Source organism: Podarcis erhardii (assembly GCF_964252035.2).
Source record: "Podarcis erhardii genome assembly, chromosome: 9".
NCBI classification, from domain to species: domain Eukaryota; kingdom Metazoa; phylum Chordata; class Lepidosauria; order Squamata; family Lacertidae; genus Podarcis; species Podarcis erhardii.
Genome location: NC_138512.1, coordinates 77,144,791 through 77,167,701, shown reverse-complemented (window position 1 = coordinate 77,167,701; position 22,911 = coordinate 77,144,791). Strand labels below are relative to the sequence as shown.

Below are 22,911 nucleotides of genomic sequence, written 5' to 3'. Positions count from 1 at the left end.
GCGAGAAAGGGGTCAGAGTCGGGAAGCAGAGCGGGCACAGAAAGTAAAAGCAGCAGGAAAACCCAGAATCAGCTGCGCAATTGAGACATGTGTGAGCTTAGGATGAAGCCCTCTGGAGACAGGAAATGTATGTGCCGCTTTCAGCAGCTGAACTGGTTACCAGTCTCTGTTCTAGGCAGGGTGGGTAAAAATCAATGGTTTTGTGTGTGTTTTAAAAAGGATTTTTTAAGGACTATCTACAAAAACACTGTAAACTATATGAGTGTTAAGAAGGATGAGAGACTTGAAAATAACAGGGCACCATAAGGTTAGTTGAAAAGATTATGAGAATGAGTGAATTTTATGAGAAAAATAAATTTTGAATAAATATCATGTCAAAATTAGGTATTTAAGACCTAGATAAAATATTCAAAGTTAGGGACAAAATATTGGAAATGTGTACAATAAGAATGGAAACAAGGTGATAAGTTGCTGGCTAAAGTTTTATAAATTTGGAACGCAGGAGCGAGAGATGTGAGGAAGTCCAAAAATGAAGAAAAGATGGTTATCACAAGATGCCAAATTTTATGTTTGTTTCTTTTTTGTCTGTTTTCTGTGTATTCTGTTTTTCTTTTTTCTCTTTATTGTATTAACAAAATTCTTAATAAAATTTTAAAAAAATAAAATAAAAAGGATTTTTTTTATTTAAATCGGATTTTAAAAAATAAAAATAAAATGCTTTGTAGGGGAAATCTTTCTAAAGATAATTTTCTATTTAAGTTACAGTATAGTCCAAAGGCTATACATCAGGAAATAAGGATTTGTTTTAGGCTTTTCATGTGTGCTAAAACTCAGTCTAAGTTGCTTTATCTGCTGAAACCCCTCCTCTTATATTTATGGGATGCTAACTGTATTTTTATGGGTCGCGGGTGGCGCTGTGGTGTAAACCACTGAGCCTAGGGCTTGCCAATCAGTAGGTCAGCGGTTCGAATCCCCGCAATGGGGTGAGCTCCCATTGTTTGGTCCCAGCTCCTGCCAACCTAGCAGTTTGAAAGCACGCCAAAGTGCAAGTAGATAAATAGGTACCACACCGGCGGGAAGGTAAACAGCGGGTGCTTGTGCGGGGGCGGGTAAATATGCTCTCACAGCCATCTCCTGCCACTTCTGTTTGCGCAGTGTTATTTACTCAGCTGAGTAGAGCGTGCTCCAGCTTCTGAATGCTACTGAAGCTGTGGGTCACTGTGGGTCGCTGTTTCATGCTGAGTCAAGGACTGGAGATCGCCCGGCTTACCAGCCAGTGGGCTGAAGCCAGCTGGGGGCTTGCAAATTGCCCCCGTTTCCTTGGCTGCATCCCAACAGTGGACTCCTAAACGTATCTCAGAGGGACAATGGTGGTTTGCAGGGACATACCTTGGGAAAAGGGGCCATTCCAAATCCCACCCCTGTGGCTGAAGGAACCATTCCAATGGTCACTGAACTGGGGGTCAGGAGTGAGCTGTCCATCGTCGGGTGGATAGTCGTGACAGTCCAATCCGCCCCCTGGCCCGTCGTCGTACGGATTGCTGTGGTGCTCAAACGGCGGGTGGGCAGGAAGGAGCCGGCCATGGTGGGGCGAGGGGTCCTGGGGGTTGTATTCGAATCCAGCCACAGGTATGTTGCCATAGGGTGTGCCATAGCTGTAGGGGGCTTCTCTGTCCACAGAGAGCTGCCTAATAGGTGCGTCACCCGCCGAGAAGAAGTCACGGCACAACTGGGGTGTGGAGGACAGCTGAGGGCAAGCTGGCTGATCTGCTGAAGTCCCGTTCCAACCAATCCCTGCAAAGCGAGAGGCCATTATTCTGGGGAGATGGGGAGGGGAAAATCACACCTGTCGTTCTTTGCAAGAAGCTCAGCACCAACAGCAGGTTCTGTGGAGTGGGGGCAGCCCCTCTCTTTTTTGCCCTCCCTCTCTCTTAATCTCAAGGTCATGGGTTCTAAAGCCCCACCTTGGGCAAAGGACTCCTGCATTGCACGGGGTTAGTCTAGACCCACTCACACACAACCCCCCCCCCGAAAGCAACTCTCATGAGTCCCTGGTCCCAAAAATTTTTACACATCACTTCGGAAGACAGGCAAACTAATGCCAGTGTACTGGAAGCAAAGATCAGCAGCGTTGAAGCAATGATTCTTCAACATCAATTTCGTTGGACTGGTCATGTTGTGCGGATGCCTGATGATCGTCTTCCAAGGCAACTACTCTATTCCGAACTTAAAAATGGAAAGCGTAATGCTGGTGGTCAGCAAAAGAGGTTTAAAGACTCTCCCAAGGCAAATCTAACAGAATGTAGTATAAACACCAACAATTGGGAAACACTGGCCTGCAAGCGCTCCAGTTGGAGAACAGCCTTAAAGGTGTCATGGGCTTTGAATTACAGATAGGTAGCCGTGTTGGTCTGCCATAGTCAAAACAAAATAAAAAAATTCCTTCCAGTAGCACCTTAAAGACCAACTAAGTTAGTTCTAGGTATGAGCTTTCGTGTGCATGCACACTTCTTCAAGTGAAGACACTTGAACTCAGGACACAAGGGAGAAACGTGCTAAGAGGAAGGCACGCTTGGCAAACCCTCACCGTGATCAACTACCGCCCGGAAACCAATGTCCCCGCTGTGGAAGGACGTGTGGGTCCAGAATTGGCCTCCACAGTCACTTACAGACTCACTTTTTAAAAATCTTACTTTTTACAGTCTTACACGGCTACGAGCGATTGCCAAAAGAAGCAGCAGCAGCAGTGAGTGAAGCCCCAAATCCCCCTTCTCAAAAACTCTTTTACAGCTATAGTCTTCCGGACCTTCTGCAATCTCTGCCTTCCATCCAGCTCTTCACCTGTTCTTGAGCCACACGCTCACCTGTGTCAGACTCCCTCTTCTCAAGCTCGACTCCCCAGGAATCAGCAATGTAGGTCAGCAGGTATCTGGTAAGAAACCGGTGCGCCAAGAAGTTCCAGTGTACCCCGTCTTCAATGCGGAGATGGTCCACAAAGCGGAAGAAGAAATGAAGGTCCAGGACGTCGAACCCATAGCTGCTGGCGAGGATGGCGCCGTAGAAGTTGGCTTCAATCACGTCCACGGGGGTCGCTTTTTCTACATCCTGCATTTATTTATTATTTTATTTTATTTCATAGCATGCATACAATGCTTCATTGCGTAAAAAAAAAAAAAAACCAAGTCCCAAACCGTCTACAAAAAAGATAAAATAAAATTCATCAATAAGAAAAATTAACCACAATAATGCAAGACTTTCAAAAAGTTAGACGCGAAAGACTAAAAAAAAAAAAAGAGGTTAAAATTCACATCAATTTTCTAAGCATCTGGGTAAGCAATAGATGCCTGTCTATTGATATCAGGCAGGTGGCTGAAAAGAATATGGATATGTCATCGGCCTGGGATCAGTAGGCAGGGAGTTCCAAAGTGCCACATTAAAAGATCGAGTTCTTACAAACGCGGAAGAAGTACTAATGGTATACCCTTCAACATTTCTCCGATGAAAATAGGGACATCCCATAAATAAGAACACTTTGGAGGTCCTGAGCCCCAAGGAGGTTAGATTGGCCTCAACCAGGGCCAGGGCCTTTTCAGCACTGGCCCCGACTTGGTGGAATGCTCTTGTCACAAGAGACTGGGGCCCTGCGGGATTCAACATCTTTCCACAGGGTCTACAAGATGCAGCTGTTCCGCCTGGCCTTTGGGGATGGACTCAACAACCCCCCCCCCCCATTTATTTATTTATGGAACGCCTTATAAGGGATTTTGCATATATATTCCCTCGGCTCTTTTTGGTGGCCCATGTAGGGCCAGCATGGATAGTTGGTCCTGGTGAATATTTGACTTTTTCCCCCTTATGGCTTTGATCTATAGGCTACCACTAAAACGAGGCTGCATTTTAAGCTGCATTTTACACTGTATTCTAACTTATATTTTAACCAACTGTTTGTTTGGTTTTTGTTTTGTTTTGATTTGTTTTTAATGTTTTTACTGTATTCAAAGTCGGTGTTAGCTGCTGCCCTGAACCCGGTCTTGGCCAGGGAGGGTGGGGTAAAAAAATATTATTATTTATTATTATTATTATTATTAGGATCAAAAGTGGAACACCAGGAAATAATCTTAACTAAGAGATTCAAACGAATCTGCAAACTAGCTTCCAACTATAGTGAGGAGAATCTGCTCTGCTGCATCACTTACTTGCATGAGTGAAAGAAGGATAATACTTATTCAATATATCCTTTCCTACAATCTTAAACTACAGAGCCTAGGACTTGCCGATCAGAAGGTCGGCAGTTCGAATCCCCGCGACGGGGTGAGCTCCCATTGCTCGGTCCCTGCTCCTGCCACCCTAGCAGTTCGAAAGCACATCAAAGTGCAAGTAGATAAATAGGTACCGCTCCGGCGGGAAGGTAAATGGCGTTCCGTGCGCTGCTCTGGTTCGCCAGAAGCGGCTTAGTCATGCTGGCCACATGACCCAGAAAAACTGTCTGTGATCAAACGCTGGCTCCCTCGGCCAGTAAAGTGAGATGAGCGCCGCAACCCCAGAGTTGGTCACAACTGGACCTAACGTTCAGGGGTCCCTTTACCTTTATCATATCTCCCTCTCAGTCTCCTCTTCTCCAGCCTAAACATGCCCAACTCCTTCAACCATTCCTCATAAGGCTTAGTTTCCAGACTCTTGATCATCATGGTTGCCCTCCTCTGCACACCTTCCAGCTTGTCAATATCCTGATGAGCGCCGCAACCCCAGAGTCGTCCGTGACTGGACCTAACGGTCAGAGGTCCCTTTCCCTTTACAATCTTTAACATTCCCACATGTTGGAGGGAGGGCGAGGGCATAGCTGTCAACGTTTCCCTTTTTTAAAGGAAAACTCCCTTATTCCGAATAGGATTCCTCGCAAGTAAAGGGAAAAGTTGACAGCTATGGGCTAGGGGGCAGGCTGATACCCTGCCCTGCCCCGCCCTGGGTGGGAGCTGGCCCCCCAGTCACCTCAGCTGAGCAGTAGTCTCCCTCCATCTCTTTGTAGAGGGCTCCAGAAGGCTTTTTCCGAATGGGGAGGGCTGTGTTCCAGATGGCAAGGCAGGTCTGAGGAAGGACCTGATCCAGCCTCTCAAAGAGCTTCTCCAGGTTGAGCTTGTACTGCCTGATGGCCTTCGGCAGCCGAAGCTTCCTGGCCACCTTCTCTTGGTACCTGAATGGAAGAAAGGAGACCATCAGAATCTTGGTGGGAAGACACAAAAGGATAACAGCATTGGTCTTGGCCAAGAAAGCTGAAGGGTGCCAGGGTGGATTTGATTTAAATCAAATTGATTTAAATCGTGAGTCAGTAAGTATTGATTTAAATCATTATTCTTTTTTACAGAAAGACTCATTCTTGCTGATATAACCTTAATATTTACAACCAGATGGAAGGTTTCGTTTTTGGAATAATAAAATTTTCAGAGTAGTTTTTACAGTTATATCAAAAGTTACTGATTTGTTTATAATTATTAGAAATACACAGACAGGTAATTATGAAATTGTTGTGAGGTTTCACTGTTTATATTTGGACAACTTTTCTGCTGTGCTTTATTGGAAGGAGGAAAATAATCATTTCCTTAATAAAAATTTAAACAATTTGTTTTAACTAAAACGTCAGATACTGAATCTTTATGAAAGTTACTATAAAACATCTTACAAGGTAACAACAACCACGCACACACACACACACACACACACACACACCTGGTCTCATGTTCCCTTGATTTTCAAACCTGGACAGATGTGAGTACAGTGGTGCCCCGCAAGACGAATGCCTCGCAAGACGGAAAACCCGCTAGACGAAAGGTTCTTCGCAAAACGAATTTCCTATGGGCTTGCTTCGCAAGACGAAAATTGCGAGTTCCTGCGGGGGGTTTTTCCTCCCCCCCCTTTTTCTAAGCCGCTAAGCCGCTTATCTGCTTATCCGCTAAAAGCCGCTAAGCCGCTAATAGCCGTGCTTCGCAAGACGAAAAAACCGCTAGACAAAGAGACTCGCGGAACGGATTAATTTCGTCTTGCGAGGCACCACTGTATAAACAAAAGGGTATTTTCCCAATTCTCCATCCTCCAACATGGGATCATGTTTGGTAATCAACCAAATAAAAAGGCTGTTTTGGAGACCACCCATGGAGGAGTCTGCCCACCACATCTCTGCATGACTAACTGCTCCAGCGGTTATTTTTTAAGGAGAGGGAAGCACAGTTTTTCCGCTAAGTCCCTGCATAAAGCAGCAACAAAAGCATCCCAAATCTCAGCTGATGCAGAGACATACGAGGTTTCTGGTCAGGGATCAGCAACGAAGGGCTGGACAACACAAGGCAGAGGCCACAGGATCACAGCAAGGTCGGTCCATCTGGGCAGCAAGAGCCCAGCACCCAGTTTCCAAGCGTGGGTCAGCCAGATATCTCAGAGAAGCCCACACACGGAAGCAGAGGGCCCTGGAGCCACAGGTAAGCCCCCCTTACCTGTTCAGGTCCCAGAGGCAGGAATTGAAGATGACCACGTCCGGTTTTGGCTCTCTTTGGAGGTCGTCCAAGATTTCCTCCACGTAGTCTGAATAAACGCGGGGAATGAAGTAGCATCGCACCAGGTGGTGATCCGAGCGGAACTCGCGCACCTCCTGGTATCTGTTCCCGCAGCCTAACCCACTATATTTCACCAGTTTATCATTGGCAAAAGTCGGTTCTCCCTGCAAGTAGAGATCAGGATCGTACCCAAGGCCTCTTTTGCAAGCCCCTTGCAGCCAACCCATTACTGCGGGACCGCCTCTCCTGGTATGCCCCGCGAAGGACCTTAAGGTCTACAAAAAACAACATTTTGGAGGTCCCAGGTCGCAAGGTGGTTAGATTGACCTCAACTAGGGCCAGGGCCTTTTCAGTACTGGCCCCGACTTGGTGGAACGCTCTGTCCCAAGAGACCAGGGCCCTGCGGGACTTGACATCTTTCCGCAGGGCCTGCAAGACAGAGCTGTTCCACCTGGCCTTTAGTTTGGACTCAGTCTGACCCTTATGTTTCCCTCCCCTTATGGTCTTGATCTATCAGCTACTTTTAAAACGAGGCTGCATTTTAAATTGCATTTTGACCCGTATTTTAAATTGGGTACCCCCCCCCCATTATGTTTTTACTATGATTTTATTGGTGTTAGCCGCCCTGAGCCCGGCTCTGGGCAGGGAGGGCGGGGTATAAATAAAATTTACTATTTACTTTACTACTACTCCTAGAAGTCTCAGTCCAGAGAACCACCGAATGAGGGGGTCTCGGTTGGTCAACAGCCCCCTAACCCCCCCGTCTTCCATCCTACTGCCGAACAGAACTGTCCAACCAGTCGGACTCCCCCCTCTAAGTATAGATAGGGATTGCTGTGTCTGAATAAAAGGAGCTGCCCAAAAGGAAAAGTTATTGATCAGGGAATACGGATCCAGTTCTGCCCTGAACTGGGGCAGCCAAGCACAAGTTTGCACAATTATTGCTTCTGCAGCAGCTGTGTCATTGAGACGTCTAGGTTTGACCGTTGTGCTCCCTTCCAACTCTAAAATTCTAGGATTCTATGAAAATACTTTAAAGAAAAAACCACCTTTTTCTTCAGCTGATCAACAGTGAGCAACTTGTCGGCCTGCAGGATGGAGATCAGGTCTTTGTATATCGATCGGTAAACTAGAATGGGAAGAAAACATGTCTTGTCGACTAAGGCTGCATACAAACATTTTATTCTAGAATCTATGGAGACCAAATACGAGGTTTTTTTTTATGTAGTCCACACACAATCTAGAGCAGGGGTCAGCAAACTTTTTCGGCAGGAGGCCGGTCAACTGTCCCTCAGACCTTGTGGGGGGCCGGACTATACTTTGAAAAAGAATATGAATGAATTCCTATGCCCCACAAATAACCCAGAGATGCATTTTAAATAAAAGGACACATTCTACTCATGGAAAAACACACTGATTCCTGGACCATCTGTGGGCCGGATTGAGAAGGCGATTGGGCCAGATCCGGCACCCGGGCCTTAGTTTGCCTACCCATGATCTAGAGCGATTGCATATTTTCCCCCTCCAAGAAGCACTTCTGGAGAAACTGGGCTCGTTCCAAAAACAAAACGCCCTTCTGGTGTGATTCTGAATTACCCTGCATAATCCATTTGAAAACAGATTGACAAAGATGTACTATAAGACTCACTTTTTCCCTCCTAAAAAGTAAGGGGAAATGTGTGTGCGTCTTATAGAGCGAATACAGGCTTCATGCAGCTATCCCAGAAGCCAGAACAGCAAGAGGGATCACTGTGCAGCTTCTGAGATTCAGAATATTTTTTTCTTGTTTTCCTCCTCCAAAAACTAGATGCGTCTTGTGGTCTGGTGCGCCTTATAAGAGCGAAAAATACGGTAGATTGCAAAGGAAACTTCAACTGTGTTTCTGCATGTAACCAAAGCGGCATGGAATACCGACAAATGAAGAATGGCTGATGAAAATCATGGAATATGCAGAATATGTTAAAACTGGCAGCTCTGATAAGAGACACAAATCTAGAATCTTTCAAGGAGAACTGGAAACTCTCTCCGGTATACTAAAAAATTTCATTCGAAATTTATGGGGAGGGGGGATAGAATATATTAAGAAACCTATTTAAGAGGATGAAATGGGACATGATGGAATTTTAAGAAGCAACTGTATGAAATTGTGTTTCTAAACATTGAGGATGGATGAGCAGGAACTCATTTGTATTATAGAATTATAACTGTTGAGTGATAAATGGTGACTCTGAATCCTGAAATACAGTCATACCTCTTGTTACGTTTGCTTCAGGTTAAATCTTTTCAGGTTGCGTCCCACGGCGACCCGGAAGTACCGGAAAGGGTTACTTCTGGGTTTCGCTGCTCACGCATGCACATACGCTCAAAATGACTGTCACGGCTAAAAAATTGGCTGCTGTTTCTTTAATGCTTAAAAAAACTGGGTCAGCATGAGTCAGCGGCCTGCACCGGGTTGCATATATAGAGTGAGAAATGTTAGTTTTTGTTTGGGTTGGTTGGTTGGTTAGTGAAAGCTGGTAGTGTTGATGTGTACAGTTGGTCAGTCGTTTTTTTTAAGAATAAAAGCAGAAAGTACTCTGCAAGGATACACTTCTCGTGGACTCTTTTATGCCGACAAGAGTCCGAGCACCAAGCTAAGGTGACAAAGGGAGGTCAGAACCTTTTTTTTTTACAATGATGTCACGTGCATGCGCAGATGCAGCGAATCGCGACCCACGCACGCGCAGACATGGGTTGTGTTCTGCTCAGGTTGCGAACTGGGCTCTGGAACAGATCCCGTTCGCAACCAGAGGTACCACTGTAAAAGAAAAATAAATGGGGGGGAGATTGTAATCGCCACTTCCTTTCTCGTCGACCTGTGGTGCCATGCAGACAGGGAACAGTTTGGATAACCTAATGGGCTTTTAAAATGTCTCAAGCAAGCACAACCACTCTACTAGAAAGCAGGATCTAGAGTCAACCCAGATTGAAAGGAACATAATCAGCACAAACTGCTCTGGAGTGGGGAGGAAAGAGATTTCTGCACCACAAAGGGTTTGCGGCCGTGGTTCTCAAAGGGTGCAGTGCATCACACTGGTCTGGCAGTCGTGGCCACGGCAAGTCGTGGGAAGATTCAATGGCAAACAAAGTAACATTTAAACATTTCAGTACAGTATGGTATCAAAATAAAAACTTTCTGGGGGTGATATGCAACCAGAAACAATATCCCCACGTCTCTTCAAGGGCACTGGCTATAATTCTACACTTCTCCACAACATATTGTTGCAAACAATATGCAAACATATTGTTGCAAATCCCTATTTTCAACTGTGATGAAAGATCAGAAAAGAGAAAGGCTTCTTTGTGTCGAGGGGAGTTTGACTGTCTCAAATTAGACCAAGATTACCCAGGGCTGGACGTGGGTGGCGCTGTGGGTTAAACCACAGAGCCTAGGACTTGCCGATCAGAAGGTTGGTGGTTCGAATCCCCGCGATGGGGTGAGCTCCCGTTGTTCGGTCCCTGCTCCTGCCCACCTAGCAGTTCGAAAGCATGTAAGAGTGCAAGTAGATAAATAGGTACCTCTCCGGCAGGAAGGTAAACGGCGTTTCCATGCGCTGCTCTGGTTCGCCAGAAGCAGCTTAGTCATGCTGGCCACATGACCTGGAAGCTGTACGCCGGCTCCCTCAGCCAATAAAGCGAGATGAGTGCTGCAACCCCAGAGTTGGCCACGACTGGACCTAATGGTCAGGGGTCCCTTTACCGTTACCTTTACCCAGGACTATCTAGCCCAGGGGTAGGCAACCTAAGGCCTGTGGGCTGGATGCAGCCCAATCGCCTTCTCAATCCGGCCTGCGGACGGTTTTGGGAATCAGCGCGTTTTTACATAAGTAGAATGTGTCCTTTTATTTAAAATGCATCTCTGGGTTATTTGTGGGGCATAGGAATTTGTTCATTTTAATATATATTTTTCTTTCAAAATATAGTCCGGCCCACCACATGGTCTGAGGGGCGGTGGACCGGTCCATGGCTGAAAAAGGTTGCTACCCCTGATCTAGCCCAAGCCCCAGCAATGCAGAAATATGCAGCTGTCCCTTACAGGGATCGAACCTGAAACCATGGCGTTATCGGCACCACGCTCTAACCAGCTGAGCTATCCAGGCAGAGAAGCTCATTTACAATTTTATTTTGGGAATGATTTGTGATCTCACGTTGCTGCATTGTTTAAATAAATAGATGCCGAACAAGGGAAAGATGAGAGGGGGTTGTTTTGGCACCATTTGGTACAGATGCCCTGTAGCAAGAGGGTGAGTGTTGCACTTCCATGATAAATGCCCACTACGGAGCAAGGACAGACCCACTCTTGACTCCAAATCACGTCTGCACCAGTCCAAGAGGATCCCTTGGGATCATTCATCGGTGCAAAGGGGGCGAGGCCAAGCTGAAGGAGGCACAATGACCCACATCTCCCAAAGATGTGATGGGGATGAATGTCCTGTGTGAGTGTGTGGAGGAGGGTGGAGGATGGATAGCAGCTAATGGATTGAGGTTGAATCCTGACAAGACAGAAGTACTGTTTTGGGGGGAAGAAGAGTTTGGATTTGATATCCTGCTTTATCACTACCCTAAGGAGTCTCAAAGCGGCTAACATTCTCCTTTCCCTTCCTCCCCCACAACAAAGAGGTGAGTGGGGCTGAGCGACTTCAAGAAGTGTGACTTGCCCAAGGTCACCCAGCAGCTGCATGTGGAGGAGCAGGGATGTGAACCCGGTTCACCAGATTATGAGTCTACTGCTCTTAAACACTACACCACACTGGCTCCCTTACCAGATTATGAGACAGGGGGAGAGGGGGCGGGCAGGTGTGGGGGACTCCCTAATCCTGAATGGGGTAATTGAGCCCCTGAAGGACCAGGTGCACAGCCTGGGGGTCATTTTGGACTCACAGCTGTCCATGGAGGCGCAGGTCAATTCTGTGTCCAGGGCAGCTGTCTACCAGCTCCATCTGATATGCAGGCTGAGACCCTCCCTGCCTTCAGAGTGTCTCAACAGAGTGGTGCATGCTCTGGTTATCTCCTGCTTAGACTACTGCCATGCGCTCTACGTGGGGCTACCTTTGAAGGTGACCCGGAAACTACAACTAGAATGCGGCAGCTAGACTGGTGACTGGGAGCGGCCACCGAGACCACATAACACCAGTCTTGAAAGACCTACGTTGGCTCTCAGTACGTTTCTGAGCACAATTCAAAGTGTTGGTGCTGACCTTTAAAGTCCTAAACAGCCTCGGCCCTGTAAACCTGAAGGAGCGTCTCCACCCCCATCGTTCTACCTGGACACTGAGGTCCAGCGCCGAGGGCCTTCTGGCGGTTCCCTCCCTGTGAGAAGCAAAGTTACAGGGAACCAGGCAGAGGGCCTTCTCGGTAGTGGTGCCCACCCTGTGGAACGCCCTCCCGTCAGATTCAAGGAGATAAACAACTATCTGACTTTTAGAAGACATCTGAAGGCAGCCCTTTTTAGGGAAGCTTTTAATGACTGATGTTTTAATGTACTGGTGGTGCAGTGGTTGTTAAGAGCGGTGGACTCGTAATCTGGTGAACTGGGTTCGTTTCCCCGCTCCTTCTCATGCAGCTGCTGGGTGACCCTGGGCTAGTCACACTTCTTTGAAGTCTCTCAGCCCCAGTCACCTCGCAGAGTGTTTGTTGTTGGGGAGGAAGGGAAAGGAGATTGTCAGCCACTTTGAGACTCCTTCGGGTAGTGAGAAAGCTGGATATCAAATCTAAACTCTTCTTCTTCTAATCTTTTGTTGGAAGCCGCCCAGAGTGGCTGGGGAAACCCAGCCAGAAGAGCAGGGTATAATTATTATTATTATTATTATTATTATTATTATTATTATTATTATTATTTTAAAGATCTCTGTTGTTGGGAAGCATTTGCTGGTAGTAATGCAGAGCGGCAAATGATGGGTTGCATATCCTCAACAACAACAAAGCTTTAAGGTTTTAGCAAGCAGATGGATTGAGCACGAAAAGCAGTTAAGAAGCACATCAGCATTCAGCCACACGCTAGGCATCGAGATCTGCAACCCACAGAGTTTCCGCAGATCATGTTTCCAATTTATCAAGACAGAAATATACAGAGAGGCAGTTTGAAAGAGGAAGTGAGGCTGCGCTCGAGAGATGGAGAGGCAGAGAGAGGAGGGAGGGACGCGCTGAAGGACAAGGGCAGAGAATTACTTTCATACTCCCGGCAAGAGAAAAGGCACCCAGCCTGTGTTTCGAAGGCCAGGAATTGTTGCAGCTGAGGAACAAACCACATCCTAATTGCCACATCGAGAAGATACTCACTGGAATCACCCATGATCACAATAAACTTGTTGTGGAGCAGCTGCTGGGCTTCTTTCGAGGAGAAACTGTGGGTTTCTACCAAGGGGTGACTTGTCATAGTTGCATTCGCGGCGGAACACCTCAACCAGGCCGGCGTTTTCTCCTGCAAAAAGGAGACAAATAAGGACAGGGAAGACAAACAAGGAACAAAAAAAACCTCCCGTGCCTTTTGGAAGGCATAAAACTATGAGCCCTGCAGCGAAATGTCCCGGCTTGTGAAATGTCTCGGCTTTCTGTCACCTGTCTGCCACAGGAAGGACCATATTAAAGGGTTTATTACCCCTTTGTGGGTCTCCCCTTCAGGACAACAACAACTGGGACACAGGCTCACCACTGGGCAGCCCACTTTCTCCAGCATCCCTGACTTTTCTCCCCACCCAATAAAAGGTGCACACACTGGAGCAGGTAGATAGACTCTGTAGTGTGTCTCCCACTTGGGTCCCCAGCCGTTGTCAAGAGTACAGCTCCCACCACACCAATGGCTGTATGATGAGAAACTATCTCCTGACTGCCAGGAGACCAGCACAGCTGAACTTTGTTTAGGCTCAGAGACCTTGAGATCAAAAGACTTCCTATCCCTTCTCAGGCTCCTCTGACACGTACCAGGCTCTTGAGTTGTAAATTACTTTGATAGCCTCCTGAACCTTTTCACACCCAATCCACACTCAAGCCCCCAGCTGTGCCAGGATCAGATAACATCTCATCCTGCCTAGAGTCAGGATGTAATTGACTCACACTCCTACAGACAGGGAGTTTTACAGTTAAAGAGACCAGATACCCATTCCCCAGAAGTCCACAGTTTTAACTCTCCAGCAATGCCTCACTCCTGCGTGAACCAACTTTTGACATACCAAGATTTCCCAACTTCACTACAAGGTGGTCAGGGAAGATGGGAGTTGTAGTCCAACAACAGCTGGGGAAACCAGAGCTTGAGAAACACTGGTCTGGTGAGTCTGCACAAAGCATTAAACAGCCTTCCACAGAGCAGGCATTCTTTCTTGATAACCCAGCTGATAACCTCTGTTGTTGCTGCCAAAATGTTCCGTCTGGCCCTGCACACTTCTGCACAGTGGCAGCTCACTAACACTGCCCACCCCCAACCAAATTTGGTGGAAGGTTTGAGCAAAGCATTTAACACTGAAGCTGCAACTCAGCAGGAAGTCAGCTGTTTTGAGCTCACTTCCCTTTCTCTATAGCACAGCTGGTGGCACCTCTGTCTTGGCTGCTAAGATGTTATCCCCAAACCCAGGTCTCACATCTCAGTTTAGCACTCATGGTTTGTCTGGGGAAGATAAACCACAACCCAAGGTTCAGCTGTAACTCTTGAGTACGGCTCTGCAATATCAGGCTTTCAACACTGTGATATGCCACCAACTAAACATTGAGATATACTGATATATCACAGCGTCTGAGCTGGTTTGGAACTTTGTGACATATCATCACCTAAACCACCATCGTTCTGCCCAGACACTGAGATCCAGCGCCGAGAACCTTCTGGCAGTTCCCTCGCTGCGAGAAGCAAAGTTAATTTATTTACGGCTATTAGCCCATAAAATATGTACAAACATAAAAGCACAGAAGCATAAAAACCAATACATCTCACAACAGAAGGGGAACACCACGATGCGAGGGTGGGTCATTGAGCAGTGACAAATAACAGCTTGGGGCCCGGAAAGATCCAAGGGACGGTTCACAGAAAAAGGAGAACTGGAGACGAGATCCATCATGCACTCTCATCATAACTGTCCGATTAGTTTTTGTTGTTGATGTTGTTTTTTGGTGGTTTTTGTGTGTGAGATAACCGCATTCAGGAATCTCGCCACCTGCAGAGTTACAGAAGGATCTGTATCCTGCAAAAGCAGTGCGGCATGTGACTCAACAGGCCTGCCAACCAAGCGCAGTAAAGCAGGACCCAGGAATTTAGTCCTGGCTATGCTATGTAAGGGACAGTTGAACATTATATGTGGAAGAGATTCAACTGTTTTCCCGTCACACTCGCATAGCGGAGACACCAAACCCTTGGAAAATCTGTGGCTCAGCAGGTTCGATGGAAAAACATTGAACCTTGCACGAATAAATGCAAGTCGGTGTGGTACAGATGAAAGAGATGACATGTATGATGGGAGGCCAAGTGGTGGGGTTATTCCGGCGAGAAGCAAAGCTACAGGGAACCAGGCAGAGGGCCTTCTCGGTAGTGGCTCCTGCCCTGTGGAATACCCTCCCATCATATGTCAAGGAAATAAACAACTATTTTACTTTTAAAAGACATCTGAAGGCAGCTCTGTTTAGAGAAGTTTTTTATGTTTCATGCTGTATTGTTTTTTAATATTCAGTTGGAAGCCACCCAAAGTAGCTGGGGAAACCCAGCCAGATGAGCGGGGTATAAATAATAAATTATTATTATTATTATTATTATTATTATTATTATTATTACTACTACTACTACTACTTTGAAAAGCACCCTGCAAGGCCACAGCAGGCAAAACAAATCCCCTGCTGTCACTGTGATGTCAGGTGATTTGACGAGTGGCAAATCAGCAACATGGAGTAGACCTATTGAAATCAACGTAGCAACATTTATTCATTTCATTGGGTCTACTCAAAGTGAAATTTTATTGATTACCACCCAAAGTGTCCCTGCCTTCAATGGGTTAGACTCCTTGCAAGGCACACACAGTATGGCAGTCATCATCTCCATCATCATATTTATTCATACTCCGCCAATCTGGCTGGGTTGCCCCAGCCACTCTGGGTGGCTTCCAACACATAAAAACATAATGGCTCTCGGGGTCCCTTCCGATTCTATGAGTCTAGAGTTGTTGCCGTGGAAGATTTTGTGGGAAAGACTCCCACAAAACGTCGGTTAAATGACTGCCAAAATCCCCATCATAGCCTCTAACGAAGGCCGGGACAATGACCATTGACACAGGCACCTTACATACACAACAGCAGAGGCTCAGAAAAGCAGTCTATAAAATTGTAGCAATAAGCGGATCCCATGTTTCATACTGTTTCCTCTGCCTATCCAGTACAGAATAAAACAATTGCCAAAATTCACCGGTTTGACTGATTTCCTTGGTTCCAAGGGCTAATGACTCCTCTGGAAGATGGGAATCCATAATCCCTTAAGCAAAAGGTCACATACTCCTTCCCCCTTGTTGCAGGAATTTATGTATAGATTGGGGGCGTTGCCCCTCCAGCAGATATCATGCACATGCAGCCCACTACCAAAATCAGCACAATCACTTTTGTGACTTTTGTGATTTGTCCCCACAAAACACTTCATCACAGTTTCTTCCTATCAATTCAAAGGGCCTCTGCTGCACGATACCAAATGTAACAATTCACTGATAAATGTTCCTATGTACTGGCTCACAGGGAAAACTTCAGAAATTCATATAGACATGTGAGCTCAGCTACTCAGCAGCCCCTCTGCCTGGATGATAATTCCTGGCATCCTGATACGTGAGTGCCAGACAGGTAGCCATTCCAGAAATAACAAACCCAGATGAAGACCAAAGGGTGTGATTAACTTGGCTGGGAAACAGGGAAATGTAAATATCCCTTTTGTTACACTTGATGGGTGTTTGGTGGAGGGCAAGGAGAACCATGGGGCAGGGTCCAGGATGCTCAGATTACTGCCACCAGACCTCCCCTTCCATGATGTAACCATGATGTATTAGTAATGTAGTTTGGGGGAGCGTGTAACATGGGGATTAGCAGCTAATAAAAGTTTGGGGGCTCTTTTGTTCGGGGGGGGCGGGCTTCCATCTTGTTCCACCTTGAGGCAGGTGGGAGTCCTGTCGCAACAGTCTTCAATAAAGACCAAGCCTACTGGCTGCTCTTTTGCTCTGGTATTCCTGGCTAGTGTCCTTGTTTTTTGTCCAAGGGAGCCCTCAGATTTCTCCGTTAACACCCTCCATAAGGTGTGAACACAACGGGAGGCAGGAGGCCATCAAGGGGAGCACATACCCCAGCAGAAACCCATCAGGATTGTGGATTGAATCCTGATACTTCCAAAGGTGATGGACAGGAAAGCCTTACAGCTAGGGGGATGTGTAAATATTTTTATTGCTCCTTGGGGAAGAGGAACTGGGGTTATTGACAGGGGTCGGTGATGGGCTCATGTTTCTACATGCCAAACCCTCCTACTGTTATGTACTGAAGTTCTCACCCTGGGCCAGCAGGGGGATACTGTAGATAGTTTTCACTCAGGTCCACATATGCAAATAAGGGATCGAAAGTGATGTTCAGTGATTGGATAGTTACAGAAAATGTTTACTGTTGCGTTGTACTGGAGCTCTATATAAGCAGGCTGGTTGAACCCTTCAGTTCAGTTCTGTTCTGGCCTGTGAATAAACAAGAGCTGTTTGAAGAATCACTGTGTTGTCTGATATGTTCACCCACAACTTAACACCTACTTTTTGACATATTTGTGATCAATGATGCTGTTGAAAAACGTACTATGGGAAATGGGGAGAGGTCTTAAAAGTGCTCGGGTTCCTACTCTTTGTGTGTTTGAACCTTGCTGCAACAAAGATCAGGTCTAATGACCACTGTTTGCTTCTTCAACGTGCCTGCAGAATCCTCCTTTTGCTGACCAGAGAGACCCGTGGGGAGTGCCACGCCGACAGAGTAAATCCACACCCCAGGACTTTTCCTTATCAGAGCCCACTGGAAATGCAGGAAGAGTAATAGCGTTGCCCAGGAACGTACAAAGCAGGAGGGTGTGTGCATCAGCTGAAAGGCCCCAGAATGTAAATGACAAACTCTGTATCGCCTCTATGCAAAGTTTGAATATATACAAATATAGACAAGACACACACACACATTTTTGCAGTGACCAGCTGCTAACAGTAGCATTTTCAGTTTTGCTAATCTTTCCAACTCTACAGTTTTGCTAATCTTTCCAACTCTATAACTTTCAGGTCGTCAGCAGGGTGGGGAGGGAGACTAAATGCTCAAGTTATTGAAAGTTAACCACACAAAGGAATCTGATTACCTGAATTGCTTCCCCCAGGCCACAGCCCATAACAAATGGTACGTTAATTCAGATGTCAAAATACTTAAGGTCCGAATACATATACAAACGCCTCTTTGCACTAAAAGGTACAAACGATAAAAAGTGTGCTCTGCTTAGAATGCAACTGTGCTTAGATTATGTTTAGTTAATGCTGTTAATATTATTTCAGAGATTAGGAATGCTGTAGTATCTTGTGAGCCTTACATTATAATGTTGCAATTGTGCTGATTAGCTTATTGTTTTAGTTGTTTTGTCACAGATTTCAGTTGTTTTAACTGATTATTTGTTAATTGTTCTATATGCTTTACGTCATCAATGTGATGTTCTAGAATTTTATTGCTATTTATTGTTTATAAACCACTTTGCAACCTTGGAGAACGAAATCCCACATGTTGTCATCCATCCGTCTTGAGAGATGTTTGAGACAGACAGATGCCAACAACAAGAGGGATGAGCTGCTTTTCATTCATAAAATAGCAGCATAGATATATAAATCATATCATTATCTGTTCCTTTGTTCTTTTAACTGGGCATGCCAGGGACTGCACCAGGGGTTTGGACATGCAGTGGGTATCTTCCACCCTGAGTAATAATAATAATAATAATAATAATAATTATTATTATTATTATTATTATTATTATTATTTATACCCCACCCATCTGGCTGGGTTTCCCCAGCCACTCTGGGCGGCTTCCAACAAGACACTAAAATACAATAACCTATTAAACATTAAAAGCTTCCCTAAACAGGGCTGCCTTCAGATGTCTTCTCAAAGTTTGGTAGTTGTTGTTCTCTTTGACATCTGAAGGGCAGGCGTTCCACAGGGCGGGCGCCACCACCAAGAAGGCCCTCTGCCTGGTTCCCTGTAACTTGGCTTCTCGCAAAAGGGAACTGCCAGAAGGCCCTCGGAGCTGGACCTCAGTGTCCGGGCAGAACGATGGAGGTGGAGATGCTCCTTCAGGTATACTGGGCTGAGGCCATTTAGGGCTTTCAAGATTGTGAGATTAAGAAATAAAGAAAAATTACAAGCAAGGGTGTGCCTCAAACTCAGTCTGGAAAGTCCCCATGAACTGCGTACACAGGATAAAGAAATCCAAGGGGCGTAGGCCCATATCTGATAATAGATGAAGTGGTTAGTGTAGAGTGGACAATGTATTAGAAATGTGTTGAACTCTGATAAGTAGATTGTAAGCCAAGCCTCTGAGAGAGGGGCGGCAGCTGTAGGGATAAAACTGCTGCGCTTACGCCTGATCGAGGCTCTTCGTATCTACGGGTACGGAGGGTTCGCCTTTGCAAACGCGACTAATAAAAGGGTTAACCTTATATTGAAGTCCTTTGTCTGTTTGTTTCCACGAACGACTTCTCACAATTCTGGCGCCCAACGTGGGGCTCTTGACGGGTGGCTTGAGCGATACTCGGACCCCGGGCAGGCGCCCCTCCGTCCTTTCAGAGTGGCTCGGGGCCGGGATTTGTTCATAGCGATCCACAAGGGCTAAGACAGGACTCAATATAGGTGGGAGAGACAGTCTCGATTATTTTTTTTTTTAAATAATTTTTATTGATTTTACAACATAAACAAAAAACAAATAAACATAACACGACTTCCCCAAACCTCCCCTTCCCTGCATCCATATTTTAAAATTTTTAGCAATTCTTCATCCCATTTTTATATTTAATTCTCTTTAAAAAAATTCTATTTTATAAATTTCAATTTATAGCTGTAATTCTTTGTATCCAATCCCTTGACATCTTAACATTCCGAAATTTTACAACAATTTTTAAGATAGATTTTAAATTTTTTCCAGTCCTCCTCCACTGTCTCTTTCCTCTGGTCACGAATTCTGCCGGTCATCTCTGCCAGTCCCATAAATTCAGTCACCTTGGTCTGCCATTCTTCCAGAGTAGGTAATTCTTTAGTCTTCCAATACTTCGCCAAAAGGATTCTTGCTGCTGTTGTTGCATACATAAAAAAGGTCCTATCTTTCTTTGGTACCAATTGGCCGACCATGCCCAGGAGAAAAGCCTCCGGTTTCTTTACAAATGTCCACTTAAGGATTTTCTTAATTTCATTATAGATCATTTCCCAGTAGGCCTTAATCTTTGGGCAGGTCCACCAAAGGTGATAAAAAGTTCCTTCACATTCATTGCACTTCCAACAGTTGTTATTGGGCAAATGATATATCTTTGCAAGCTTGACTGGAGTCATGTACCACCTATAGATCATTTTCATTATGTTCTCTTTCAGGGCACTGCATGCCGTAAATTTAATACCTGTGGTCCATAACTGCTCCCAGTCAGCAAACATAATATCATGACCAATATCCTGTGCCCACTTAATCATAGCTGATTTAACCGTTTCATCCTGTGTATTCCATTTTAGCAGCAGATTATACATTCTAGACAAATTCTTGGTATTGGGTTCTAGCAATTCTGTTTCTAACTTTGACCTCTCCTTCTGAAATCCTAGTTTTCTGTCCTGCTTAAAAGTTTCATTGATCTGGAAATAATGTAACCAATCTCGGACTTTAGGTTTCAATTTCTCAAAACTCTGTAGTTTCAACTTTTCACCATCATATTCTATAATTTCACAATATTTTGGCCAATCTGTATCCATGTTCAGTCTTTTTACCGCCTTGGCTTCCATTGGTGACAACCACCTGGGGGTTTTACTTTCAAGCAAATCTTTATATCGATTCCATACATTATACAATGCTTTCCTAACAATATGGTTTTTAAAATTTCTATGTACCTTTACCTTGTCATACCATAAATATGCATGCCAACCAAAACTATTATCATAACCTTCCAGGTCCAGAATGTCTGTATTCTCAAGAAGTAGCCATGGTTTCAGCCAGCAAAAAGCTGCTGCTTCATAATAAAGTTTTAAGTCCGGCAGGGCAAAGCCCCCTCTATCCTTTGCATCAGTCAAAATCTTAAATTTTATTCTGGGTTTTTTGCCCTGCCAGACAAATTTAGATATGTCTTTCTGCCACTTCTTGAAACAGTCCATCTTATCTAGAATTTGCAATGTCTGGAACAGAAACAACAATCTCGGCAATACATTCATCTTAATAACAGCAATTCGGCCTAACAAGGAAAGTCTCAATCTTGACCATATATCGAAATCTTTCTTCACTTCGGCCCAGCATTTCTCATAATTGTCTTTAAATAGGTTCACATTCTTAGATGTTAAATTCACCCCCAGATATTTTACCTTTTTAGTAATTTCCAAACCAGTTTCTCTTTGAAAACTATCTTTTTCCCCCACCGTAAGATTTTTTTCCAACACCTTTGTCTTATGTTTATTTAATTTAAAACCTGCTACCTGACCAAATATTTCAATAAGTTCCAGAACTCTTTTTGTACTGGTTTCTGGCTGTTGTAATGTCAAGACTAGATCATCTGCAAATGCTCTTAACTTATAATGTTTAGTTCCGACCTGTATACCTTTAACCAGCTGGTCTCTTCTAATCATATTTAGGAAAACCTCCAGTACCGATATAAACAATAGAGGGGAAATTGGGCATCCCTGTCGTGTCCCTTTCTCTATTGGAATTTCGTCCATAACCATACCATTTACAATTAGTTTGGCCTTTTGCTCAGAGTAAATTGCACTTATACCATTTTCAAAGTTTTTGCCTACCCCCATCCCTTGGAGATTCCTCTTCATAAAGCTCCAACAAATGTTGTCAAAGGCTTTCTCTGCATCCACAAAAATCAAAACAGCTTTTCTATTTATGTCAGTTTCCAGAAGTTCTAAAGAGACAGTCTCGATTATTAGCGGTCAGGGACCGCGAGAGCCCAGCGGGGACGCCCGCCTGTTCACTAGTCGCGAGAAGCGGCGCTGGACTGTATTGGGTGAGTAGACGTGAGAATTTTGTAAACTGTGTTACGGGGCGGGGGTGAGAGACTCGTCTCTTGAGTGAAAGAGAGGTTCCATACGGACGCGTGAGTGTGGATCAGGGCTCTGCCCTGACGAGAGGATTAGCTTGCGGTTCCGTCTATCCCGCGAGGGAAGCGGCCAGGCGATTCCGTGTGATTGTGATAGAGAGTGAAGTTGGAGACATTGTAAACCATGGGTAAGGGTCAGAGTAAGAGACAGAAGGAGATAAATGTGAAGGGTCCTATAGACCCTAATAGTCCATTAGGGCAAGTATTAATACAATGGAATGAGGATTATATGAGACAATATACAGTTGGTTTGTCAAAAGTGACTATGATTAACTTCTGTAGGGTGATTTGGCCAAAATACCCTATAGGGTCGGACAAAATGTACAACTGGAACCCTGAGGGGGAGACTGAAAGGTATTGGATGACACAATTGAAAAAGTACCTTACAGAAAATAAGAGGAACAGGAGGATGGATTAAAATGGGAAGAAATAAAAAGGACACTGATCGGGGCCCCGGTCTTAGCATTGCCCAATCTTCAGCAACCGTTCCACTTGTATGTAACGATCGGTTCCCAGACTGCTGTAGGGGTCTTGGCCCAAAAGAGAGGGGGGCGATATCAGCCAGTTGCATATCTTAGCAAAACCCTGGAACCAGTAGTACGGGCATGGCCCACCTGCATCCAGGCGGTGGCAGCAGCGGCTGTATTGGTGGTTGAGAGTAGAAAATTGACTTTTGGAGGGGCCCTAATAGTTCATAGCCCACATCAAATATCTACTGTGATGACGGGGGCAGCCTCCACCTGGATGACGGACAGTCGCTTAGTAAAATATGAAACTATTTTGAGGACAAGCCCCAATATTACTCTGGGAACTGACCGAAATTTAAATCCAGCTGAGTTTCTGATCGGGGAAAGAAAAGAGTGGGAGCCAGATGAACATGACTGTATGAGTACTATACAATTAATGTCAAAAGTCCGGGAAGATTTGTCAGAAGTGCCCCTGGCGGAAGGAGAAAGATGGTACACTGATGGTTCAAGTTATGTTGAAGAAGGGAGGAGAAAATCAGGATACGCTATAGTTAAAGAAGATGGGGA

General features: G+C 45.3%; 1 protein-coding gene across 10 annotated transcripts in view; it reads right to left on the bottom strand.

Moving 5' to 3' along the window:
- LOC309350175 (PC-esterase domain-containing protein 1A-like) overlaps nucleotides 1-22,911 on the bottom strand; it is a 52,105-nt gene that overhangs the window by 1,659 nt on the left and 27,535 nt on the right. For 6 of the 10 annotated variants that reach the window (XM_081876940.1, XM_081876935.1, XM_081876931.1 and 3 more), the window contains 6 exons: nucleotides 12,864-13,005; nucleotides 7,595-7,674; nucleotides 6,486-6,709; nucleotides 4,990-5,191; nucleotides 2,865-3,105; nucleotides 1,390-1,794 (listed from right to left, as the gene is read on the bottom strand). In XM_081876940.1, coding sequence (XP_081733066.1) covers nucleotides 1,390-1,794; nucleotides 2,865-3,105; nucleotides 4,990-5,191; nucleotides 6,486-6,709; nucleotides 7,595-7,674; nucleotides 12,864-12,960 — 1,249 coding nt within the window. In that variant the 5' untranslated portion in view covers nucleotides 12,961-13,005. The other 4 variants (XM_081876939.1, XM_081876937.1, XM_081876938.1 and 1 more) reach the window with 4 other exon arrangements.